General features: G+C 37.8%; 3 protein-coding genes across 4 annotated transcripts in view; 2 read left to right on the forward strand and 1 right to left on the reverse strand.

Annotated features, from left to right (window-relative positions):
- Positions 1-26966, forward strand: part of LOC125789910 (protein eva-1 homolog B-like) — a 361643-nt gene that overhangs the window by 158428 nt on the left and 176249 nt on the right. The window lies entirely within an intron of this gene.
- LOC125789908 (O(6)-methylguanine-induced apoptosis 2-like) lies at positions 3802-11755 on the reverse strand. The gene is made up of 9 exons (XM_049473007.1): positions 11559-11755; positions 10017-10066; positions 9695-9810; positions 9230-9328; positions 8379-8561; positions 7145-7256; positions 6303-6471; positions 4583-4773; positions 3802-4493 (listed from the first exon to the last, which is right to left on the reverse strand). Exons 2-9 carry the CDS (start codon positions 10045-10047, stop codon positions 4420-4422), a joined length of 975 nt encoding a protein of 324 aa, XP_049328964.1. The 5' UTR covers positions 10048-10066; positions 11559-11755; the 3' UTR covers positions 3802-4419.
- On the forward strand, positions 12781-23786 carry LOC103025107 (MYST/Esa1-associated factor 6). Of its 2 annotated transcripts, XM_007234594.4 has the most exons (8): positions 12781-12938; positions 15198-15313; positions 15541-15628; positions 17090-17135; positions 17243-17441; positions 20321-20350; positions 22308-22341; positions 23216-23786. In XM_007234594.4, exons 1-8 carry the CDS (start codon positions 12849-12851, stop codon positions 23228-23230), a joined length of 618 nt encoding a protein of 205 aa, XP_007234656.1. In that variant the 5' UTR covers positions 12781-12848; the 3' UTR covers positions 23231-23786. The 2 variants fall into 2 exon arrangements, with proteins under 2 accessions (XP_007234656.1, XP_049328967.1); XM_049473010.1 differs by lacking the exon at positions 20321-20350 and having other exon boundaries at positions 12794-12938.

A 26966-nucleotide genomic window follows, 5' to 3' on the forward strand; every position in this document is an offset into this window, starting at 1 on the left:
TCTCAGCTGCCAGTGTGAACCCAATATCTCCAGCGATGGCCACCAACAGGTGTGAGGAAACTCCCACAGGCTTGGAGAAAGTCTAAAGCAATGTCTAAAGATCTTTTCTTCTTAATAAACTACTTCTCCAGTAGTGAAGAATGTTACAGTTTGTATTGAAGATATTAAAGATCTAAATGTTCTAAAGATCAAATGCAATGTAAAACATCAGATACAATGGGAAAATGTTCTTTAGTGTGAGGAACCGCACTTTCCCATCTGGCAATCCAATAGATTGGAGTCTGGGTTTGGTTGTTATCAAGAGAATGGTACTTGTCTAATTGCGTTTTGCCATGTGTCAAGTTTGGTAGAGGGAGGATAATGATATGGAGTTGAATGGCGTTGCTTTAGTAGCTTGGAGAAAGTCTAAAGCCATGTGCTCTTTTTTTAATGTTAATGTTCTGATCCAGTAGTGAAGAATTTCACTGTTTGTATTGAAGATACATCTAAATGTTTAAGTAACTAAATATTCAACAGCAAACTGTCAGTGGTATTATATCAAAGTGGAAGCGACTGTAAACGACAGCAACTAAAAACTCATAAAATGATAGAGCAGGGTTATACAATGCAAAGCATCTGATGCAGTGGAAAAATTTTCTCTAGTGTGAGAAATCACACTTTCCCATCTGGTAATCCAATGGATGGTTTTGAATTTGGTGGTTGCCATTAGGTTTGTACTCGCCTGACTGCATTTTGCCAAGTGTAAAGTTTGGTAGAGGGGGGATAATGATATGGAGTTGTCCTTCAGGAGTTCATCTTCTCAGTTCAGGCAACCAACAGGTGTGAGGAATCTCCAACAGGCTGAAAGGTCATGGTTTAGCAGCTTGGAGAAAGTTTGAAGCCATGTCTAAAGCTTTTTTCTTGTCAATGTTCTGATCCAGGAGTCAAGAATGTTACTGTTTGTATTGATGATAGTTAATATCTAAATGTTTGAGTTAATAAATATTCCACAGCCAACTGTCAGTGCTTTCATATTGAAGTAGAAGCGACTGGGAACGACATCCACTAATAACCCGTAAAATGACAGAGCAGGGTCAATCACTACAGATCTCCAAACCTGACGTAGCTTCAGATTAGCTCAAGAACAGTAGAGTGTGGAGAGCTTCATGGAATTGGAATGGGTTTCCATGGCTGAGCAGCTTTACAGTGGTGTAAAGCATACCAGGTGAAGAATTATGGTTTGCAGGTTACCAAGAGATTGGGACTCACCTGATTGCATTTTGTGAAGTGTAAAGTTTGGTGGAGGGGGATTAGGAGTTCATGTGGCTTTTAATGCTTCAGCAGACCACAAGATTTTGGCCGGTTTCATGCTCCCAACTTTCCAGAAACAGTCTGGGAACCAGTTTGGTGTGTAGGAAGAACTTGACTGTCCTGCACAGAGTCCTGAACTCAACCTGATAGAACACTTTTGGGTTAAATTAGAGTGGAGACTGTGAGCCAGACTTTCTCGTCTAACATCAGTGTCTGACCTCACAAATGCACTTCCTGGAGAATAAAGGTTAAAAATTCTGATAAACACACTCCTAAACCTTGTGTAAAGCCTTTCACAGAAGATCTAAAGCCGTTATAGTTGTAAAGGGTGGGCTCACATCATATTACAAACTATAGCAGGGGGTCGGTAATAGGCGTGAAACATCTGGCTTGCAAGGTTGTTTGAACTATAATGAAAAAATAAATAAATAAAATGCTTCTCTGGTGAGCTTTTGTTTATATTCCTCCCCTGTCTCTCTCTCTCTCTCTCTCTGTCGCGCTTGGCATGACTTTAGTTTCCACCCATTCTTGAGCTCCCTATCTCCTTATAAGCAGTAGTGTATTGGAACGCGTCCCTGTTCGATTATGCGTTTTCCTTTCTTCTTGGGTTTACCTGCTTTGACATCAACTGTTCTGCTGCAATTGGGTTCAACAACCCTCTGGGCTGGAGAGCTACTAGTCTGTAGAACTCCCTTGCATTACACTTCATTTTACAAAACAGACCCCTGATCTATAGATTAAGGGACTGTAGCTGTTTTATCAATTAAACACGATAACATAAAATAATTTCTGACTCCTAAAGGGTTAAAAGTAACCAAGTTTTAGGACATCTGTCTCTGCTGATTCCTTCCACATTACTCACACCAAAGCTCAAATCCACGCCCTCAGACTGAGCCCACACCAGTTGCTGTAGTTCTGAGCTCCAGTTACCGTCTGTCCCAGCACAGATTCATCACAGACTGGCCATCACAGACTGGATCAGAAGATCTACTGTAACTGATCAGAGATCAGCTGCTGAAGAGCACATGTACCTCAGCTGTGCTGAGTGTGGGTATCAGCTGTTGCTCTGAGTCACTGCAGATCATTACTGCACCCCCTCGCTAACGCCCTGTGTACCCCCGGGGGCTAATGCAGTTCAGAGGGGCTCCTCTGCAGTGATGACTGGGGTGAAAATGTGTGATGTTAAACCCAGACATGGTGTTTAGTGCTCTTTTGTTTCAGTGTGTGTGATTCACTACCAGAAACAGAAACCTTATTGATCAGAAAGATGCTCTATTTGTCCCTCTCTCTTTTTAATAAGAGCTTATTTTAGCGATCTATACTCAAGTATTAGTGTGTCTTTGCTATCGTAACAACGGGAAAAGTACACCTTGTATGTCTCGTAATTCACAATAGGCATGTACTAATTCTCTTAATTAATCATGGGTGTGGTTAATTTTGCGCGTAATGAAATAATCCAATCAGTTTGTCACTTGCTCATCATTCCCTTTAAGAGTCAGGTGTGCTCTGACTTTGGCAGATTTTAATTGCTATTTTAACGGTGCAGCTACCTGGACGTGTCCAATGCTTCTCAGCAGAGGAAAATGAGCTGCTGGTTGATGCTGTGAAGGAGTTCCAGCAGCTCATTTACGGAAACAGGAATGTTATTTTATTTAGTATTCTGTTTATTGTTGATGTAAAAGTTGGGTTAGGGCACTACTATTTTAGTGATCTATAGGTGAGTGTTAGTGTGTCTTTGCTATCGTAACGACGGGAAAAGTACACCTTGCACGGCTCAAACACACAGAAAAAGACGTACTAATTCTCTTAATTAATCATGAGTGTGGTTAATTTGGGCATAATGTGAAATAAAGCAATCAGCATGTCACTTTCTCATCATACGCTTTAAGAACCAGGTGAGCTCTGACTTTGGCAGATTGCTATTTTACCGGTGCAGGTACCTGGACGTGTCCAATGCTTCTCAGCAGAGGAAACTGACCTGCTTAACAGGAACAGCAATGTTATTATATTCATTGTTTTGTTTATTGTTGATGTAAAGGTTGGGTTTGTGCACTGCTGCATGTTGCCAGGATAGCAATGAACATCTGACTGTTGACATCTGTCTAGGTTGTATGCAGTCAGTGGAGCACCTATGATTTCTGCTGCCAAGATAGCAATTTGCAATACACCTTTCCAGACCACCACGCACATCAGTGTAGATATATTCACAAGGACTATTGCTATTTAAAAGATGCAGGCAGAACGAGTGAAAATAGACTGTTGACGGGGTGTAAGATAGCAATGCGCATCACAATGCACCTTGCACAGATTTGCAGAATATTGTATACAGTTTGCAAGCATCAGGGAGTCCTTATTAGAATGCAGGATAATCCCAGAACTTCCATGACAGATAGGATCTCTGCATCACATAGCAAGATGGGCTTTATAATTGAGAAATTATAAAGTGACGTTGCAAAATGTGACTTGGCCCATCATGGTTAAAGACCAAAGAATCAGAGGAGCAAGGGAACCATGACTGAGTTTATTTGCAGTGTAGGACCTTTTTTTGGGATATAATGAAGAGACCACATCAGTTTCTATATCAGTTTCTCTGATTTTGCTATTTACAGGTTTGAGTAAAATGAAAATGGTTGTTTTATTCTATAAATATTTCTCCCAAATTCCAAATAAAAATATTGTCATTAAGAGCATTTATTTATAGAAAATGAGAAATGGTCAAATTAACGAAAAAGATGTAGAGCTTTCAGATCTCAAATAATGCAAAGAAAACAAGTTCATATCCATAAAGTTTTAAGAGTTCAGAAATCAATATTTGTGGAATAACCCTGGTTCTGGTTTTCAATTACAGTTTTTTTATGCATCTAGGCATGTTCTCCTCCACCAGTCTTACACACTGCTTTTGGATAACTTTATGCTGCTTTACTCCTGGTGCAAAAATTCAAGCAGTTCAGTTTGGTGGTTTGATGGTTTGTGATCATCCATCTTCCTCTTGATTTTATTCCAGAGGTTTTCAATTAGGTAAAATCAAAGAAAATCAACATTTTTTAAGTGCTCTCCTATTTATTTCCAGAGCTGTATGTGTTTTAGATTGGTCTGGATTTCAGATTTGTAAAAATGCTGTGATTGGTGCTAGGCTGGAATCCAGCTCTTGGCGTGATTGTACAAAAACGATCGTTTTGAGAGGAAATCCGGTTCATAGGAACCTGAAACAGAGAAAAGACTGTAATTAACTGAGAGCAGGATAAAGGACAATACGCATAATATACTGTATTATTACTGTACACAATGTTACCTGGTCCAGGTACACCCTGTCCTCTGATCTCCTGAGTCCACCTGCTGGTCCCGGACACAAACGCAGCGCTGGCCATCAGGTGTTTAGGAGCTCCTTCATAGTTGGCGATGTCGTACTGCCCCGGGCCGGGCAGAGGGGGGTCTTTAGGGGGGATTAATGCAGGAGCTGAAATTCCTAAATAATGCCTCCTCCTGAAACACACCAACACCTTTAACACTGACTGATCTACAGTAATAAACTTACTATGATGAGAAAAGTCATTCAGACTATGAAGGAACACATAAGGAACCATGTAATAACTTTAAAGTGTTAAACAAACCAAAAATACTCTGTGAACTTGTGGTTTCTAAGGCTGGTAACTCTCGCTCTTCCTTTCTCGAGGAGGTCCTGATGAGTGCCAGTTCTATCATTCCATTTTTGATAGTCTCCATGACATCACTTAAATATTCACTATTCACTGTATACCTGTAGCTCTACCTCTTCACTACTTTACTTTAACTGATGCTCTCAAACACTTTATTAAGAGACAAGAAATTCAAGTAATTAACTCTTGATGAGTTCAGCACAGCTGTTAACTGAAAGCCTGAATTCCAGGAGACTCTACCTCATAAAACTGACTGAGAAAATCCAGCAGAGATGTTCAAAACTGTCACCTAAGCAAGAGGTGCTACTTTAAAGGATATAAAATATAAAACATATTCTGTATTTTTTAACACTTTTTAAACAATCCAGAATATTATTAAATAATTATATATGTTTTATAATCTTAATAGTTATTCCTATAAAAATAAACACACTCCTAAACCTTGTGGAAAGCCTTCCTAGAAGAGCTGAAGTTGTTATAATCTTAATAGTTTGAATGACTTTAGTATTAATCTACTAAAGTCTTAATGTATTAATGTAGAAAATGTTAAAATAATAATAATTCAAAAACACAGAATCTAAACTTTTGATTGGTACTGTATGCACCGAAGAACAATTAGAATGTGACACAAATACATTGTGTTTAATGGTTTAAAGTAACTGTATAATTGTAAGGCTGGGGTTTTTACAGCAGTGGAGTGAAAGTGAATTATACTCCACATCTGTAGGGGGAGCTCAGGAGCACAAATGACCGATTCTTGCATAATGCTACTTGCTACTAACTGTTAATATTATTAAGTAATTTTAATGTTATTATTAGGAAATAAAGAATATGAAAATGTGTGTATTTTATTTTCTAGATGTGTATGTGTGTTACATGATTATGTTTATGGACTGGGCTGGACTGCACACTGCAAAAAAACAAATCTTAGGAAGTAAAATTATTAAATTTCAAGGCAATAAATCTTATTTTATTTTCTTTGCTTATTTGTTTGTCTTACTAAGCATTGTATAAGTGTAAGATTACTTTGCTTATTTTAGGAATAATGATCTTAATCAGACTCACTTAAACTTAAAATAAGCACAAAAAGTTACCAGTCAGGTTACACTTTCTTGTGTCCAAATGTAAGCCAAAAAAACAGTGATATTTGCTTGATTTAGATGGTACTTCATTCATTTTGAGACTTTGCGATTGTTTGTTATAATAAATCTTACTTAGAAAAATGAGCTTCCCCTTTTGGCAGTTTTTTTTGCTTAACAAAAGCAAAAACATCTCAATTTACATATATTTTGTCTAGTTTTTGCCAATGGATTTTTTTGCAGTGTATGGTGTGAAATAGTGTAATATCACTCTTACGGTAGAATGGTCCTCTGGACGGGTTCTGGGTTTTGGAACGGGCTGTAAGCTCCTGGACCTGGAGCTTCACTGGAGATTAGCGGCTGAATCCGAGCAGAGGTGGACTTAAAGCAGGAGAAGGGCACTTTAGGGGTCTTCTGGACCACTGCATCCTTTACACTGTAGTGACCTGCAGTAAAAAGAGAGAGAAATATTGCAGAATGAACCCTCAGAACATTTTAGGAGCAGAAAAACACTTCCTATGTTTTAAAGTGACAGTCTGTAGGTTTTGTGGGCAGAGCATTTTTAACAATACTTTTAATGCAGCTTTTAATGCTGTGTAAAAACTTGCTATGTCAAAATATAGAGAGCAATTACATCTAAGAAACCTACTAGATAAATGAATAATTATGAAGTATTAGATGCTGCAGGGATTATCATTCCAGGAACTCTATCAATAGGAATACTATTGATTTCAATTTAAAAGAAAAGACAAAAATATTAGGAACCGCTGCTTTAATGGAAGTCCATGTAAAAATATTTTTAATTATGTTTTTAAGTCACTTTAGAGCTTTTCTGTTAGTGAATTCCTCGTGATTTTTTTTCACAGTGTGAATGATGGTGGTAGTACACTAAAAATGGACAAAAAATACTAAAAAGTGACAAAACTGCAGTGAATCTGTAACTTTCTCCAAAAATTAACTTTTTAACACCAAACACACACACACACACACACTCTGACTGACTGCTAAAACATGGCAAACACTGAAGGTTAGGTTAATTTGGGGATGAGTTTAGGTTTAAATATCTAAGTTTCTCTGGTGTTTATCTCAGACTGATGAATGTGATGAATTCAGACTCACAGGGAGAGGGTCCTTTCAGTGAGGGGGTAATAAAAGCACTCCTCCTGGTTTTGGAGAGAAATGAAGAATTGGCAGAAATGACAGAATTGACCTGAACTCCACTGTAGGAAACCTAACGATCCAAAACACAAAAAAAACAAAACAGGGTAAATATAGAAACATGAGTCTAACTGATTAATAAGTCTAAATTACAAGTGTTACTGTATTTTTCGCACTATAAGGTGCTCTGGATGCGTTATGTGACACTAGTAAGGAACAGGGGTGTCGCCATGTTTCCCTTCTAATTCAGGGCGAGACCTATAGAGCTTAGCTAAGTTAAGTAAACAAAATAAGTAGAAATAGTTATTCTTAAAAAAGTCTACACAGATTTCTAACCTGAAAACTGTTTATTTTGTTGAGTAAAGTGCTTCTGTTTATTTACAGGAAGCTTAGATTTCCAGATTTACACTGGGTGCAGCAGCATTAGCATTAGCAGCTAAGCGCTAGCAGCTAAGGTTTTATTAGCTAGCGGTATGTCCCACATTTTAACACAGAAAATCCGCAGGCTATAGTATAGTCACCTTTAAATGGCAAAAGGACCAGCGCTGTGGTTAGCAGCTAATGCTAAGGCTAATGCTGCTCCAGCAGTGCTAGCTGGGATTAATTAGCAGCAGTGATTAATTGCGCCTTATAGTGCGAAAAGTACGGCAATTCAAAACTAATTCATAAACGTGTCTAGGGGCCCTATTTTAGCAATGTCTAGGTAAGCCGTCAAACATGCACCGTGCAGCTTGATTTAGGGCGTGTCAGTGTGTCTTTGCTATCATAATGACAGGGAAAGTACTTGCACGACTCGAAATGTACATCAACAATACACTCTGTTCATGTGTGTAATGAGTAGGGTAGGTCGTCATGTGTTAGTAATGCGCCTGTATAGCAAAGATAGCAATGAACGTCTGACTGTTGGCGTACAGTATGTTTAGGTTGTATTCAGTCAGTGGCGTCCCTGTGTTTTTTGTTGCCAAGATATACAGCAATACCTCAGAAATTGCTGTATATCGGATATAGATTATATTAAAAAAACAATTGTGTGAACAGCCTAAATAAACATTTTTAGGATTTAGGATCATTTTATCTGCTGTGTGAACAGAGCGTAATTCATAAATGGAAATCAGAAGAGACAGTATGAGAATGTTGAGTCATTGGGCTTAGAGTGCTGCACCCCTGCAGGAATGTGAGGAGGATCTCTGCTCACGTTGTACTGGTTAGGAGCTGGAGTTTTCTCCGCCGGGTTCTCCTCTGATTTCTGGGTGATGGGTGGGTGGAAGGTTCTGGAGAATCCCATGCTGAAGTCGTGCTGGCGGAGTAATGAGCTCTGCAGGTTGTAGGCGTTTGGGGCTGGACTCCATCTCCGAGGGTTTCGGCCGACTCGGCGCGTCTGAGAAAAACGCGTCAGATAAAAACCTTAAAAAAAGTTTTTTCATAATTTTTCCGAAAATCTGACAGTATTTCCATTATTTCCTATAAAGCCTCTAAAGGGACGCAGTGTTTTATTTTTTAAGTTAAAAAGTGATGAGCTCCAGATATTAACTGGTGAGGACTAGATAGTATGTTTATGGGTCTCTACATGACTTTACAAACTGTTACGTTGTGCTGTGCTAAGTAATATTTGGTGCTCACCACTTAGTATCTGGTATTTAGTACCTGGTGCTCACCACTCAGTTTAACACTTAGTATCTGGTGCTTAAGATTAAGTATCTGGTGCTTAGTATTTAGTGCTCACCACGTAGTATCTGGAGTTCACCACTTGGCATCTGGTGTTCACCACTTAATATCTGTTTACCCACCACTTACTGTCTAGTAATTAGTTTGTGTAGTTTTCACCACTTAATATTTGGTGCTTGCCGCTTAGTATGTGGTGCTCAGCACTTAGTATTTGGTGCTCACAACTTAGCATCTGGTGCTTACCACTTAGTATGTGATGCTCAACACATAGTATCTGGTGCTTTGTATGTGGTGCTCACCACTTAGTATGTAGCGCTCACCACTTAGTATGTTTCTTCACTGGTGTGTAGGTGGGACTCTTGTAGGTGGGGGCAGTCTTACCTTCGAGGGGAATCCTGCGGTTCCTTTTTTAGAGTAGGATGGGCTGCAGGAGTCAGCGGAGGTGTGAGACAGGTACGAGCCCGGCCCGGGGTTCTCATTCTGAACACAGATTCACAACCGCCCGTTAAATAAAAATGTGTAAAACAGAGTCTAATTTCAATCTTGATACCATTCGATTTTCATAAATACAGCTAATACAATATTTTATCTCATTCAAACCTGGTCTAATTCTTAATTAAGTCTAATTCGACTGAGTCCAATTGATAAATTACTGTAATTTAACACTGTACAAGGCTTATTGCGATGCTCATTGACACACCCTAAATTGGCTGATGGCTCACATATACTAGATCACTAAAATATGGTCCTAAGGTCTAATTACATAAAATGTATATAGCTGAGTTCAGTTCCAAACTGTGGTAAGTTTTGTGAATCGTGTTTATGAATAATGTGGGATTAATGTACTGCTCTGTAGGTGAAGCGTTTGGTCTGGGAGGTGAACCCTTTCCTCTCCGTGTTCCTGATGATCACTGTTTGGTATCTGGTTGGGATGGATGAAGATGCACCTTGAGGCTCATCACCTGATAATTAATGACAGTGAATCAGTTTAATCACTGAATCTGATTATCTCACCTTCAGAGTTCTGGATGATGTGTTATTTCAAAGTCTGCATATACAAAATAATAATAAAACATTTAACTTTAAAATAGTATATTGGTATATTATATCAATGTCATTAAATGGTCTTAAAATCACAATCTAAAATGTAATATAATAGAATTTGTACCTCCTCTCTGATCTGCTCCTCCTATTCTCATTTTCTCGCCCTCAAACTCCCTGAGAGATAAAGAGATAATAATCTATAAATGTACAAAAGTATAAAGAGAGAAGGAAAGAGTGGCAGGAGGAGAAACAGAGGAGAGAGAAGATAGTGAGAGAAAGACAAACTAACTTTCCCACGACCGCAGGATTCAGGAATCTTTCCACAGGGTTGTTTAACAGATGAGAAGCTACTCCCTGCATCAGCTGTTGCCAGTGATATGGTTAAGCTGGTTGACCAGTTTAGCTTATTAATGTCAGAATAATTAATGATATTGTATTAAAATATCAGTGAAGCGAGAGTGACACTAGAATCTTGCTACCTTAAATAAGTTGATTAATCAGAGTCTTGATACTAAAATGATAATAGAACATTATATAGCTACATAAACTGTGGTAATTTTAATAATTTTGAAGTACATTTGAAGGTAAGTACCTTTATACCTTTTTCTGCAGTGCAGTAATATTTTACTAAGTATTTTAATATAAAATACTTTAACTCAAATACAGGAGCTGGGTACATGCACTGTTATAACTGTAATAATGTGATATATTAATCAGTCAAACAATCAATCAATCAATCAATCAATTAATCAACCTTTTTTTAACTCATCTGTAATACATTAAACGTAAGCCTCAATTTTAATGCAGTTTAACATCTACAACTTACTGGAAAAACATGTCATTAAAATTCAAATCAAATATTTAATCAGATTAAGTTTTAAAAAGGAATTAATAAACAAAACAAAAAATTAAATGTCAAAAACATTAGAAAAAAACTAACTAACAAACAAGCAACTAAAAATTAATTAAGACAAATTTAAATAATAATTCAGAATAAAAGCATAGGTGGACAGGCTAAACTTTAAAGGAGCACTAAACCCCCTGATTCTTGCTGACTCCACCCATATGGGAGGGGTAGTTTGGGTGGCCACTGGGTGATGTATGGGTTTAGGGGCGGGGCAGGATTGTTATTGATTGATCGATTTGAATAATGAGTGTCCGCCTACCAAAGTACACAGACACAGGCACAGTTGAATCTGTGAGAGCACTGCAGAGACAGTAATGACCACAATAAAAGCGTTTTTTAAAAGTTAGGAAATGTTTTAAAAAAAATTTAAGCAGGACTAGTATGTATATTAATTCAAAGGAACACATTTCAGTTTTAGGGTTTAGCAGTCAAATAAAGAGTTAAATAATAAAAGAAAACTAAAAAACAAGTGAAATAAAATATAATTTTAATATAAAAGACTGAAAATGAACTAGGTACAAATAAGATTACAATGAATGTAAACTGTACAATTAAAAAAAAGGGAAAACAAAACATAAAATAAATAAAAGGAAAATATATTTAAGAAAGGTAAAATAAAAACTCAGCTAAAACTCAACTAAACTACTGAACTAAAACAGTTGCAGGCTGTGCGAAGGAAAGTTATAAGAATAATGTTAAATGTTAAAAGTTTATAGTTGTTATAGTTATTAAAAGTTGTTACAGTGTGATTGATCTTACCGCTGAAGTTCAGTCTACAGTCTGATCAACACTGTGCCGGTTACCATGGCAGCCGGACCGCCCCGCCCACCACCAGGCTACGCTTAGAACAATACAACTGCGACCGTGGCGCCACCCAGCGGTCAGCAGCGGTACTGACACTGTAACAGAGCAGCGGTGGTGCGTCATAAATCCACCCCCGCCACATCCTGCTCCCCCAGGCTTCCTGCTGCAGCCTGATTGGCTTGGCAGTGGAACTAGCGCTGTCAATCAGCAATTGTGAGCGGGGCTACTAGAAAAAGAGTTGGACAAGCATGCGCCTGACTTTGGCATTCAATTATAAAACATGTTAATCAGCAAATAAACACAAATAAGTATAAATTAGCTTAAATATGCATAACCAGTAAATTTCGTGATTTAAAAGGTTAAAGTAATATGCCAATTACATATTGTCCCTGTCAAATAAAACATTTCTGAGATGGAAGTTAATGTAAATATATTTTATTCAAGTTGTGAATGGACATGAAAAAAACAATTTAAATATTTTTGTTAATTGGATTTAACATTAATGGTTTTAGTTTCTTATTTTGTGTGCATTACATGTAGAAAACAGCATTTTTATACTTTTCCATCACTGGAACATAACTTGAAAGGGTTAACCCTCCTGTTATGTTCATTTTTCAGGAAAAGCAATGGTGTTCTCAGGTCAATTTGGCCCGGTGCATTTTTAATTGTCCAAAAGATTTCTGAAACCAACAATATCATAAAAAGCAGTGTGAATATTTAATTACTAACTACATTATTAATTATTCTATCAATGTTTAGTGCAATGGTGTTTCTTATCTCTAACAGGTAATGGTTCAATTAGGATAATTCACTCATTTTCCATTTGAAAATTACATGTTCAAACTTCTTTTTTAATGTTTTACTTCTTTATTACTATTGAAACATATAAAACATAATAGATTTACATAACATCGCAGTTTTTCCAAATATGTGAGAAAAAACTTTTTTTTATATTATAAGTTGATTACACTAATTAAGGCAAGCAAAAAAGTTTCCTACTGAAAAAAAAACTGTTTTTCCTAGATCTTCAAACTTTAAAACGAGTGAATTTGACCCAGAACAAACCAGACGGGGTTAAGAAAAAAAACATTTTATGTCCAAGGAGGTATGATTTTAAATCAGGCACGCGCCAGCCCACCGCAGGGTCCTTGGGATGCAGGTTTCGCCCCGGTTCAATACTCGGTAACACACCCAGGCCGCCCCGGTGTGTTGTTGTGGCTGGTAGCTGATCGGTGCTGCTCCGTTATGGCGATGCACGCGAAATCCGCACCGCCGCAGATCCCCGACACCCGGCGGGAGCTGTCGGAGCTGGTGAAGAGGAAGCAGGAGCTCGCGGTAAACCGACACTAGCGTTTTATTTCAGTAACTCGCTGTAATTTGATTGTATACAGCGGGGTGCAGCGCCAGAATGAGGCGGGGGTCTTATAGAGCTCCCTCCGCGCCAACGGAGAGAGCTATGCTAAGCTAGCCGGTTGCGCTGTTTAAAAGGATTTAGCGGAGAAACAGGGTCTGTTTTCGTTATTTGTGGCTTATAAAACATATATTTGAGTTTTTATTATGTTATTACACGCGTTATAACTGAGCTAGTTAGCGTATTAATACGTTTTATCAGTATTTTGTGTGGGTTAGCTTAGCCTAGCCGCTGCCCCCGTTTTTTTTGGCGCTGAGAAACAGCGCCCCCGTGGCCAAACCAGCGCATTACACCCAGACCGACGTTTCAGACCCTTTGAGGCAAAATAAGGCAAATAACAGTTAGTTTATAGTAATTGAATGTGCTTTTTATTCATTTTCTTTGCTGTTTAGTGATGATTTATGAAATAAAAATGTCAATATGAACTTTAAACTATTACACACAGACTTTCAATGCGTGGAAATATAAAAAAAATCTATATTAAATATTTTAGTTTAACTAAATTGGATATATTTGTTGTATAAATTTTATTGCTCAGTATTAGAGATAATTCAGGTCTGAAAGGGTAAATTCATAAGTGACAGTGTGAAGTATCAGGACACCTGAACATTACACATATATGAGCTTTTATTACCCCATTCTATTCAAGTCTAGTCACCATTTATATACATTACACTAAAAGTGAAAAAAAAAAAACATTCATGGGGATAGTGGGATTCATTTGATTATTTGAATTACTGGTTAAAGTCATTTCTAAAGAAATTTTACTCTTTTCCTAAACTGAAATATAGCGATGTGATTTTATATTTGAACAGTGTCTAATATAAAAGCTGAATGCAAGGTTAAATGAGGCTGCTTATTATTTGTTTAAAAAAGCAATTATCAATGACCATCTATTTTCTCTGGTTTATTTTCATACATAAGGCGCACCGGATTATAAGATGCGTTTTAAGCGGCAGTTATAAGGAACAGCGTTGTGTGATAAATCCCTTAACAGGCTGTATTTCTTAAAAAAAAAGACATTTCTTTAAAAAAATCTTTTAAAGTTGCTGGATGTTAATCTACGCATTTCTGTTTTTTGTGTAATTTAAAGTGCTTCTTTTTACTTACAGTGAGCTTAGATTTCCTATATTTTAGTAAGGTTATTAGCAGTGCTTAGTAGGGGTGGACAATATTATATTGTATACAATATATCGTAACACAGAAATATCATGATATTAAAAATTCATATCGTGATAATAGGGCTGTTCTGTCTTAAAAGTAGTCTATTATTTACTGTGAAGCTTCAGGTGTATTTATTGTATAATTGTTTTAGTTTGCAGTTTATATGCATGCACTAAATATTCTGCAATATTATTTGCTGCATTATATTATTTTATGCTATATTATTTATTTTGCCACATTATGATTATACTGTTATACTATTATACTATATTCCTGAAATGAATGAATTATTTTAGTTTTCCTATATCGCCAAGTATATCGTTATCGCAAAAATACCCTGAAATATCGTGATATTATTTTAGAGCCATATCGCCCACCCCTTGTGCTTAGTGCTAGAAAATTTCGCCTGAATGTGCTACACTGAGGAACCCTGGGAGCTATCAGTTTGTTCCACGTAGCTTGTTTCATGACAGAAAACACACATACTACAGTCCAATAATGGTGAAAGAGCTAGTGCTAATGCTAATGCTGCACCCAGCCTTAGTGCTGGAGAAACTTTACTGAAAACTCATCCTGTATAACTCTGTACTTCAGCAGAGTGGCTTTACTGCTCCTTAATACCTGACTGGTAGAATTCAAACATTTTGGGAAAATGTAAGGGTTTTAAGTGCACCTTATAGTCAGAAAAGTATGGCATATAAGAACTAAAATTTGTAATCTTAACTGAGAATAGCATCAGACTCAAAGCACAGAGTTTTCCCCACAGAATGATAAGTAAAAGCAGATGTGTTAAATCTGCCTATTCAAACACAGACGCAGCTCCCCTTCTCTAAAAGACAGTGGATTTAAGTTAAATAGGTTAGATAGTGAGCGGGAGAGCTCTGCACAGCACTGCTGTATATTAGTGGTGGACAGTAATTAAGTAAATGTAGTTTATTATATATTTTTTTATATTTACTGTATTAATGTATGTTGTGTATATTAACTGTGATCTATAATTAATGTTGTTTGTTCTGCAGGAGACGCTGGTGAACCTGGAGAGACAGATCTATGCTTTTGAAGGGAGTTATTTAGAAGACACACAGATGTACGGAAACATCATAAGAGGATGGGACCGATACCTTACTAACCAGAAGTGAGTTACTAAATATATATATATATATATATATATATATGTAGTAATAATAATGATGATTATTATTATTAATTACTTAGTTAGTTAGTTAGTTAGTTAGTAAGTTAATTAATAAATTAATTATTTTATTAAGTTTTTAAAATAGTGTACATGACGTCTGAGATAAATATAAAGTGATGTTCTTGTTTCTTGTTGTTTATAGTGTTTTTCTTTTTCTATTCTTTTAGAAACTCCAACAGCAAAACTGACAGGAGGAACCGAAAGTTTAAGGAAGCAGAACGTCTTTTCAGCAAGTCCTCTGTAACATCAGTGGCTGTAAGTATATATCTCTACCTCTCCATCTGTCTGTCTTCGTCCATCTCTGTATTCTCTTGTGAGAGTTTTATATATTTTTGTCTGAGCATGTAGACCTTAATTGCAGTGAAGACACTAAATTTCAAGCAAAAATTATGCTTTATGCTTTAATAGGCATTATGTGAAGTTAATCTAAAGATTTTTAATAAAACCTTTTTTTGCGGATGTTTTGCAGATTTCCCAGCTATTTTAGCTATTTAGAACCTGTAAAGAAATCGTATTTGGCAGTGATTTTTATATTTTACACTTTTCCTAAACAGAAATATGAGTGTTAAAAATATGAGGTCCTTAAAAAGTCTTAAAATTTTCAAAAATCGGGTAATTAAGTCTGTAAATTTTCTGTGTGTATTAAATTTACAGACACTACGTTCAGATAGATAGATAGATAGATAGATAGATACTTTATTAATCCCCACAGGGGAAATTCATTTGTCCAGCAGCAACAACTATACAAAGATATACAAAAAAAAAAAAAAAAAAAAAACACAACCACAGAGTACACACGTCAACAAGAGGTGTTGTACAGCCTTATGGCAGTAGGAATGAACGACCTTCTGAACCTCTCAGTTTTATGTCGCAGCGAAAGGAGCCTGTTACTGCGGCTGCTTTTTTGAGCAGCCAGAGTCTCATGTAAAGGGTGTCTGTTGTTGTTAAGGATGGTTTGCAACAGACACCTCACCCTCTTCTCCACCAGATCCCCCACATAGTCCACTTTCCCACCCATCACAGAACCACACTTTCTGATCAGTTTATCCAGCCTGTTACAGTCTCTCACAGTGATGCTGCTTCCCCAACAAGTCACCCCAAAGAACACAGCACTCGCCACGACGGAATGGTCGTGTCGATTCAGTGCCGATGGGAAAGCATATACTAACTTTAGCAGCCAGCTATCTTAGATATTGGGGAGAGAACTAAGCTTAGCGCAGAGCTAGCGAACATTAGAACATTAGCCACCAGCTAGCTAACATACTAACATTAGCGTTCTTTATTCTTTATGGTTCTTGCGTGCAATTCAAGTCTTTGTCTTGTTTAATATAAAGCAACATAAATATGTCATGTTGGCCCTGTTTTGCATCACTGTGGAACAAAATAGAAGAATAATTGATAATAAATGGGTTTTTCTCGTACAATAATATTAATAAATCTTATTTATTATATTTATAAATAAGTTACATTTATTGAGGTCTTTAAAAGCATTAAATGTGACATTTAAAATGGTACAAGAACCCTGCAAAAGATAATTTCAGAATTATTTCTAGCTCTAATCATGTTCAGTACGTTATTTGAATGGTTTCACTGTATTATTGTTATTATTATAATTAACATTTGTTTAAAAACTTCACATTTGCAAGCTTGCACTTTTCTACTGATTGTATAATAAGCTCTAATAATTGGTGTTTTGGTGTTTGTTCTTCCCGACAGGCTGTTTGTGCTCTTGGTGGCGTCCCGGATCACATGAATGAGAAACGTAAGCACTGAAATGTTATTTGTAGTTCTCTCTGGAGTTTTTGGGGTAATCTTGTGATGTATTGAGTGATATTTACAGTAAATGTGTGTGTTTTTCTGTGTGTGTAGGCGAGGCGGGCAGCGGCACAGAGAGCGACACCTCGCCGGACCTCCAGAACCAGGAGAACGAGCCGGGTCAGGAGGAGGCGGAGGAGGCGGACGGAGCTCTGCAGGACCTGAAGCCTCAGAAAGCAGCTTCCTCCTCCAGCTCCACCAACACCGGCCACCACAGCAGCCACAAGAAACGCAAGAACAAGAACCGGCACAGGTACAACCTCGCGCAGAGAGCTGCTCGGGGATATAGCGTAGCGTAGCTCCAGACCTGTCACAATCACAGCCCATCATTATCAACATATCGTTATTGTACAGTATGTGGATATCACCTCAGTATTGTCCGTTGTGATTCTTCACTTATATTTTAGCCAGTTTAAAAAAAAATATATTATATCTTATACAGGCAGTATAAATTGCCAAAAAACATGCATCTTAATAGTGATTTACACTATTATTTTTTTCACATATATTATAATTTTATAATTGACAATGAATGGACAATAATACTGTTTAAATTAAAATACTAATGCATCTAAAAAAAATTATATCTTTGAAAATTTACTTTATTTCAGTGAAAAACTCATATAATGTAGATGTATTAAACACACAGAGTGATCTATTTTAAGCCTTTGTTTATTTTATTGTTGATGATTATGGCTTACAGCCAATTAAAACCCAAAAATCAGTGTCTCAGAAAATTAGAATATTAATTAAGAACAATTGGTACTTTTGGCAGTGTGGGCAGTGTGCCAAGTCCTGCTGGAAAATGAAATCTGCATCTCTATAAAAGTTGTTTTCAGCAGAGGGAAGAAGCATGAAGTGCTGTAAGATTTTGAGGGAAAACAAAACTGCACTGACTTTAGACTTGATAATAAAACACAGTGGATCAACACCAGCAGATGATCAGCATGTCTCTCCAAACCATCACTGATCATCAGTACATTTTACATTTCATTTCTAAATCAAGGGATCAGAGTCTGGAGGAAGAGTGGAGAGACACACAGTCCAAACTGCTCGAGGTCTAGTGTGAAGTTTCCACCAATCAGTGATGGTTTGGAGAGACATGTCATCTGATGGTGTTGATCCACTGTGGAGATGCAGATTTCATTTTCCAGCAGGATTTGGCACACTGCCCACACTGTCAAAAGTACCAATTGGTCTTATATAATGTTCTGATTTTCGGAGATACAGATTTTTGGGTTTTCATTGGGTGTAAGAAGAGGTAAACGCTTAAAATAGATCACTCTGTGTTTAATACATCTTATAATATATATGATTTTCACATTTTCAACTGATATACTGAAATAAAGTAACTTTTGAATGATATTCTAATTTTTACGTTTGGGTTCTCCTGACTTCACCTTTGTGCTGGAGCTTTGTGGAAGCTCAGATCACCAGGGTTTCTGTACTGTGGTGTTTTTAACCAGTCTGTTCTGTAAACTGCAGCGGTGGTTTGGGCTGGTCTGGTCCGCGGTCACAGAGCTTTATTTTCAGAACTCTGTGGTGCACAAACATGTGCGGAGGGTCAGATGAGTGAATGTTGAGTTGAGGAATGCTGGGTTTGGTTCCTCAGCTGTAGCAGGTCTCCTCAGATTGACGGCCACTGTAACACACACACACACACACACACACACACACACACACACTGTTCCTACACTGTAAATGAATAGTAAAGTGATTCAGTCTATGAAGGAACACATAATGAATCATGTAGTAACTTAAAATTACTGTTAAACAAACTAAATACTCTGTGAAGAAGCTTTTAGGTGCTCTTATCTGGGGAGCTGTTTGTTAACTTGTGGTTTCTGAGGCTGGTGGTAACTCTGATGAATTCATCCTGTACAACAGAGGAAACTCTAGCTCTTAATTTCCTGGGGTGTTCCTAATAAGTGCCAGTTTCATCATCATCAATATTTTTGATGGTCTTTGCGATGACTACACTTGAGGATACTTTCAAAGTTCTTGAAATTCTTCTTTCTGGATTGACTGACCTTCATTTTTCTTTATTTAGTTAATTAGTTGTAGCTTCTCATAATCTGGATTAGAACATTACTCAAATATTCACTATTCACTGTATACCTGTAACTCTACCTCTTCACTACTTTACTTTAACTGATGCTCTCAAACACTTTATTAAGAGACAAGAAATTCAGTCAATCTTTATTTATAGTATAAAAGTGATTGAAAACACTAGATAAGAAATTAGAAATAGGAAAATAAGAAAATAAGAAATAAAAAAAGCACACTTTAAATAAATTAATTTAATTTTGATAAATAAAATGTATCTAAAACATCTAAATAAAATGACCATAAAAAAGTAAAGAATTTAAAAATTTTAAGTATGGAAACGTAATAAAACGATAAGAGTGGTTGGAAATGGTAAAATTAATAATATTGAGCTAAACTCATAAATGTATAAAAATAAAAAATAAAAATTGAATTATTATGATAAATTAAAAATAATAAGAGAAGGGATTAAACAGTCACAGGGTTTCTGATGGTGAAATTCAAATAATTAACTCTTGAGGAGCACAGCTGTTAACTGAAAGCCTGAATTCTAGGTGACTCTACCTCATAAAGCTGACTATTTTTGTTTCGTCATAGTTGGGATGACTTTATTATTAATCTACAATGCAGAAAATCTAAGTAATAAAAAAAGCTTTAATCTAAGGTGTGTCCAGACTTTTGTCTGATACTGTACATTAGTTTATTGTATTTTTTATAACAGGGTTTAAAATGGTTCCTTTGTGTTATCAGTCAGAAATAACCAGCTAATATTCAGCTTTATTCTCTCTCTCTGTGTGTCTCTAAAACTGTAAATACTCCAGATAAGGGACAAGATAACGGCCATACTCACAGTACATCAGCTCACTATACATTTAAACATATATTCTCAGTGTTAAAACGAATTTAATGCTTCATTTGGTGTCTCCTCCTCTGCTAAAATAGTCATTAGGTGCAGCCCTACATAATATATAACACAAAGTGTAAATGAGAAGATCCCGTGGTGTGATTTGGGACAGAGCCGCAGTGCCGGCAGGCTGGTGTACTAACCTCTAACGCTCTCTTCCTCTCCCCTAATGCTGCCCCCAGCCCCTCCGCCATGTTTGATTATGACTTCGAGTAAGTCTCAACTTTACGTCCTAATTCTCCTTACTTCTCCTCCCTCTCCTCCCTCTTCTCTTCTCCCTTTTCTTTGCTCCCTTGTCTCTTCTTTGTCTCACTGTTCTTGACTCATCTCCTCACTTCCCTCTTCTCATGTCCCCTCTTCTGTTCTAATCTCCTCCCTTTTCTCTTCCTCTTCTTATCTCTTCTAATCTTCCTTTTCTTCCTTCTATATTGTTCTTCTTTTTCTCTTTTCATCTCCTCCCTCTTCTTTTCTTCTCTTCCTCTCTTCTCACCTCTTCTTTTCTTTGTTCTTCCCTCTTTTCTTTCTCTTCTCATCTTCTCCATCTTCTCTTCTCCTTTTTCCCTTCTTCTCTTCTCTTCCCCCCACTCTTCTTCTCTTCTCCTCCTAACCCTCTTCTCTATTCTTTCTTCCTTCTATATTCTTCTTTTTCTCTTTTCATCTCCTCCCTCTTCTCTTCTTTCCTCCTTTCATCTCTTCTCCTCCCTCTTCTATTCTCATCTCCTCCTTTTTTTCTTCTCCTCTATCTCCTTCTTGTCTCTTTGTCCTCTTCTCTTCTCTCTTTTCTTCTCTTCTCATTTCCTACCTCATCTCTTCTCTTTTCTCCTCCCTCTTCTCTTTTCTTTTCTTCTTGTCTCATCTCCTCCCTCTTCTCATCTTCTCCCTCTTCTTCTTATCTTCTCTCTTTTTTAAAATGTTGTCTATTCCCTTTTCTCTTCTCATCTCCTCCCTTATCTATCTCTTCTTTTTTCTCCTTCCTCTTCTCTTCTCCTCCCTCTTTTCTCTCTTCTCTTCTCATCTTCTCTCTTTATTTAAATTTTGTCTGTTGCCTTTTCTCTTCTCATCTCCTCCCTTATCTCTCTCTTTGCTTTTTTTCCTCCAACTCTTCTCTTCTCTCGTCTCCTCTCTTTTCTTCTCTTCTCCTCCCTCCACTCTTCTCTCTCTTCTCCTCTCCTCTATCTGTTCTGTCCTGAATCAGCTGTGGAGATCAGTGGGTATGAGGCTCGGTTCTGCCTGTATCTGTTTCGTTTGCTTTATGTTTGTTTTTGTTTGTTTATTGCATGGTTTTGATTGACAGCAGTGAGTGCTCAGTATTTGTACTGCTAGTTAAGTGTTGTTATTATTATGAGAAACTGAAGAGAAATGTCATGTGAAAAGAATGTTTTTCTTTCTTATCTCTGTACAGGGAACAGAAAAACAGCTCAACAAAATGTACTTTAATCTCTATATCACACTGGTTCCAGTCCCGATGGCTGCGGCTGCACTTTTGTACTTTTGTTTTGGGCTAATATAGATAATTATGGTCTGTAATTATAAAAATAACTATAGAAACACTGGCCAAAAATGTTGATCTGACTGGTTCCCCTGGTCTTTCAGCAGAGATTGTACTGTGTTCTCAAACCTGTCTAATTTATAGACACAAGACTCAATTCAATGCTTCAGAAATGTACTATTACTATAAAGAGATTTTTAGACATGAAATTGAGGGCTTAAACAGTACTGGAGGGCATAAGCATGCTTAAGTTCGTATCAGATCCAACCCCGCAATATAATTAGCTAAGAACACAGTATGGGAGTGCCAGTATTTCACAGTAATGGCACTCTGACTGAAGCTTTTCATGTATTATTCCACCATATGCACACATTACCCAGCAGGAATGCATTAAAAACACCCATACACTACAACCAAGCAGCATTGTTGTAATTATAAGCAGAAAACTGACTAATTTAGTTCCATTAGACTGTTACCATATTTTATTCATCGCTGCAGCCCTGCTAACATACATATTTTGCCTAACAAGTGCACTTGTGCGATTCCATGAGTTCCACGAGTGCTGAATGTGATGCTCGCTCTACTGTTGTAAGACTTCTACAATGTGCTACAATGCTTTCATCATCGGTGTGTGAAAGGACATCAGTCACCGTCTCTAATCTGTGCTTTTCTGTGTGCAGATTTGATATGAAGATGAACAAGAAGCCCAGAGCGGTAAGTGCAGTTTTCCTACACTAACATCCTTTACATTAAAACCACTGCTGGACATAATAATCTTGTTCTGGTGGCTTCTGTAATGAGGTGTATAAGTTAGGCAGCGAGGGAACAGTCAGTTCTTGAAGCTTTTGTGTTGAGTTGGACAAGAAAAGACAAACCAACACAACACAAACCCAGACGAGACAGACCAACAAAAGCCAAGTAAAGACAAACCAACACAACACAAACCCAGACGAGACAGACCAACAAAAGACAAGAAAAGACAAACCAAGACAATATGAGACAAACTAACCCAACACAAACAAGACACACCAACGAAAGCCAAGATAAGACAAGTCAAACCAACACAACACAAACCAAGACAAGATGAGACAAATCAACACAACACAAACCGAGACAAGACGAGACAAACCAACGAAAGACAAGACCAATCAAGACCAGACGAGACAAACCAACACAACACAACACAAACCAAGAGGAAATGGGACAAACCCACCAAAACCAAGATGAGACGAGACAAACCAAGATAAGACAATCCAACAGAACACAATTTTATTAAATCAGCAGGAGCTCTAAGCTCCTTAAGACTTGCCCCAATTATACTTACTGAAGTTACTGCATAATTACTCCACACGGTGGCGCTATAATCTTATGAATAGGGCTATTAAAAACCTGCGGTGAAGAATACTGGTTGTAAAAGTGTGTGGAACTGACACTAATAAATCTATAATTGCTGGTATTTGCTTATTGATGGAGTATTTTATCCTCTTCAGTAACTCAGATGCTGTAAGGTATCGTAGAGAACTGTATTGTGATATATATCGAGTATCACAGGTTGTTTGTGGTTAATGTGAGTGTGTTGTGTTTACAGGATTATTCTGCTTGATTGAGGAGATGTAGAGGAGCGGCGTGAGATTAACCCGGACTGTCTGGCTGCTCTCCTGTCCTCACAGCCAGAGACGACGACAGCGGTGTACCCAATCCAGTACAAGCATGAGAAACACCTCCATACTTCTTCTCCTGCCTCCTCTCATCCTTCACCACATCCCTCTGTTCTCTCAGTGATAGTGATCCATAATAATCCACTTCACCACCCGGCTGCTGTTCCTATCCTTCTGTTTAGAGAAAAACCTTTATTTTCTCATTCATCCACAGATACAATCTTCTCTCTGCATGTTCTCTCTCTCTCTCTCTCTCTCTCTGAGGTCTGAAAACACGCCTCAGTGATCGATGCATGTCCATCATGTCAGACTGTCCTCTGTATTTATGACTCTGCGTTCCAGAACGTTCTACTGCTCTCCAGCTGAAACTGATTTCTTTTTGGAAATTCTCACCTTTTTGTTAAAAGTAGTTTAATGTGAAAAAGAAACTAGTCTTGTGATTTATCATGGTTGTTTTTTACTGTGCATATTTGTTGTTTTGAATAAAAATGTGAAGAAATATGTGCAGTGCTTGTGTTTTATGTCTCTATTAATGAACATTTAAACTAACTTTAGTAAGCTAAACATACAGAAGTAGTGTAACAAAAAAGATTCAGAGCTTTCAGACCTCAAATAATGCAAAGAAAACAAGTTTATATTAATAAAGTCTCAATATTTGGTGGAATAACCCTGGTTCCTCATCTTCTCCTCCACCAGTCTTACACACTGCTTTTGGATAACTTTATGCTGCTTTACTCCTGGTGCAAAAATTCAAGCAGTTCAGTTTGGTTTGATGGCTTGTGATTGTCCATCTTCCTCTTGATTATATTCCAGAGGTTTTCAATTTTTAAGGGCTCTCTTATTTAATTTTTTTCCAGAGCTGTATATAAGTTTGGAATCACTTGCATTTTTTTTGTGCAGTTCACAATTAATTTCAATTTATTGCTTGATGTTGTCCTCGTTCTCGTGGTACGGCTGCCAATCCAAGTTAAGAACGTTATGAGACTAATTGATTCAATTTTGTTGTACAGCTGAAAACTAAAAAGTAATGCTAATGCTAATAAGGTAGCAAAACATCTGATTTGTCAGCAGTTGTTTGCTTGCTTACAGACCCATAAGTCTATTGTTTTGTTAAGATAGAAACAGAAACTGATGATCTCTTACCATGCTGTTCACAGAGAGTGTAGCGCAAACTGGCTTTGACAAAGACAAACAGTAAAAGGAGTGGAAGCCCCCGATGCACAACTGTGCAGGAAGATAAATACAGTGGTTGGACAATAAAACCGAAACACCTGGTTTTAGAGCACAATAATTTATTGTGGTGATGGACAGTTCTGGTGGAAACAGGAGAGTTGAGGTGCACATTTGAGGAATTCTGCCGTGATTTGATCAGTCGTGGTTTTATGTTTTTTTGGATACAATCCGGGTTAGCACCCGAACATCCCTTTCAGACAGCTTCCTCTTACAGCGTCCACAGTTAATCCTGTTGGATGTGGTTGGTCCTCCTTGGTGGTATGCTGACATTACCCTGGATACCGTGACTCTTGATGCATCACAAAGTCTTGCTGTCTTGGTCACAGATGCTCCAGCAAGACGTGCACCAACAATTTGTCCTCTTTTGAACTCTGGTGTGTCACCCATAATGTTGTGTGCATTGCAGTATTTAGAGTAGAACTGTGCTCTTACCCTGCTAATTGAACCTTCACACTCTGCTCTTACTGGTGCAATGTGCAATTAATGAAGATTGAACACCAGGCTGCTCCAATTTAGCCATGAAACCTCCCACACTAAAAAGAAGTTACGCTTTAGTGATAGACTGTCTTTGTTGAGAGTTTGGAGAAAGCAGTAGAGTTCAGTCCTCTTGAGAATAATAACTCCAGCCCTCCAGCACAGCTCGTCCACTCCGCCTGCCAAGAGATGTTTTGTGTCTTTGATGGAACCTCCAGTCCCTCAGGAGCCCGGAGCCCGGCTCTCTTTCATATTCCAGAGCACGGGGTCAGCAGCGTCTCACAGCGCAGAGTCATGAGAATCCAGTAAAGACAACACGGCGGCGGATCCTTCAGGCCAGAGCCGAGCGAGACGGTACCAGAGCTGGTACTGCCAGACATCTGCTGATCTCTACACCCTGCAAACCTCCTCCTCCCAGTTCCTGCTCTCCACCAACCCAACCGGGATCAACCGGGTCACGTACGGTCAACCACAGGGGCAGAGGGGGGCAGATGACGCCAATCAGGGTCAGTCAGGGCAGAGAGTGGAGCAGTTCTGGCTCGGTTACACACACTGTTATATCATAGTAATGGAAAACATATCGTAATGTGGGCGGGGCCATGAGCACAGCAGATATATTCTAAATCATCTGTTCTCTGTTGTGTTCTGTTCTGTTTTTATATTCTATTATGTTATTTTATCCTTTTAGACTGTTCTGTTCTGCAGAATTTTTTCCCTGTGGCTCTCTATTGTATTGTATTCTGACATTTTCTAATCTTTTTTGTTGTTTTTCTGTTCTGTTTTCTAACTTAGTGTTCTGTTTATACAGTTCTGTAATTCTATTTTACTGTACACCTCTGAAAAAAATAAGATACCACTTAAAAAAATATGATTTTCCCTGATTTTACCAAATTTGAATTGAATTTTACCCAAAATTACTGCAAGAGCGCAGCGACGACTCATCCAAGAGGTCACAAAAGACCCCACAACAACAACATCCAGAGAACTGCAGGCCTCACTTGCCTCAGTTAAGGTCAGTGTTCATGCCTCCACCATCAGAAAGAGACTGGGCAAAAATGGCCGACATGGCAGAGTTCCTGGACGAAAACCACTGCTGAGAAACGTTAGAACATTAAAGCTCGTCTTAATTTTTCCAGAACATGTCTTGATGATCCCTAAGACTTTTAGGAAAACATTCTGTGGACCGATGAGACAAAAGTTGAACTCTTTGGAAGGTGTATCCCATGGTGTAAAAGAAACACTGCATTCCAGAAAAAGAACATTATACCAACAGTAAAACATGGTGGTGGTAGTGTGATGGTCTGGGGCTGAAAGACTTGCTGTGATAAATGGAACCATAGACTGTGTATAGCTGGACAGAGCATCGTCTCTCAAAAGTGAAGCCACCACAGGTCGGGCCCCCCCCATAGGTTTCAATGGCAAAACAGACAACTTTCAATCACGTTTTTTTCTAATATACTGTAATTCTACCTCCATTATTTAAATGCAGCAGCTAGTGTAGCCTCTGCTTATATTGTCACATTTTTATATCCACACAGAATTCATTTTTTAAAACGTTATTCAGCTCTATTCAAAAGGTGTGGTTATTGTAAAAGGGCTGGTTATGGGCGGGACCAATAACAGACCGTCAGCTCCGCTCCGCTCTGCTCGCGAGGCAGAGGCAGCCCTCAGGGGCGGAGTTATTCAAATTAGTAGGCGGTCTCTCCACCAAGGGTGGCCCGACCAGCTATTAGGTTTAGGGGTAATCACTTTTTCACACAGGGCCATGTAGGTTTGATTTTTTTTCTCCCTTAATAATAAACACCTTCATTTAGGAAATCAGGAGGGGGCAAACACTTTTTCACACCACTGTATTATATATTATATTATATATTATATATTTATATATTATATATTGTAGCTTATTTAGACTTCCTAGCTCAGCTTTTGATCAAAATATGATCAGATATCTAAATGCTATTAACATTTGCATCT

This window comes from Astyanax mexicanus, unplaced genomic scaffold (assembly GCF_023375975.1).
Source record: "Astyanax mexicanus isolate ESR-SI-001 unplaced genomic scaffold, AstMex3_surface scaffold_32, whole genome shotgun sequence".
Taxonomy (NCBI): domain Eukaryota; kingdom Metazoa; phylum Chordata; class Actinopteri; order Characiformes; family Acestrorhamphidae; genus Astyanax; species Astyanax mexicanus.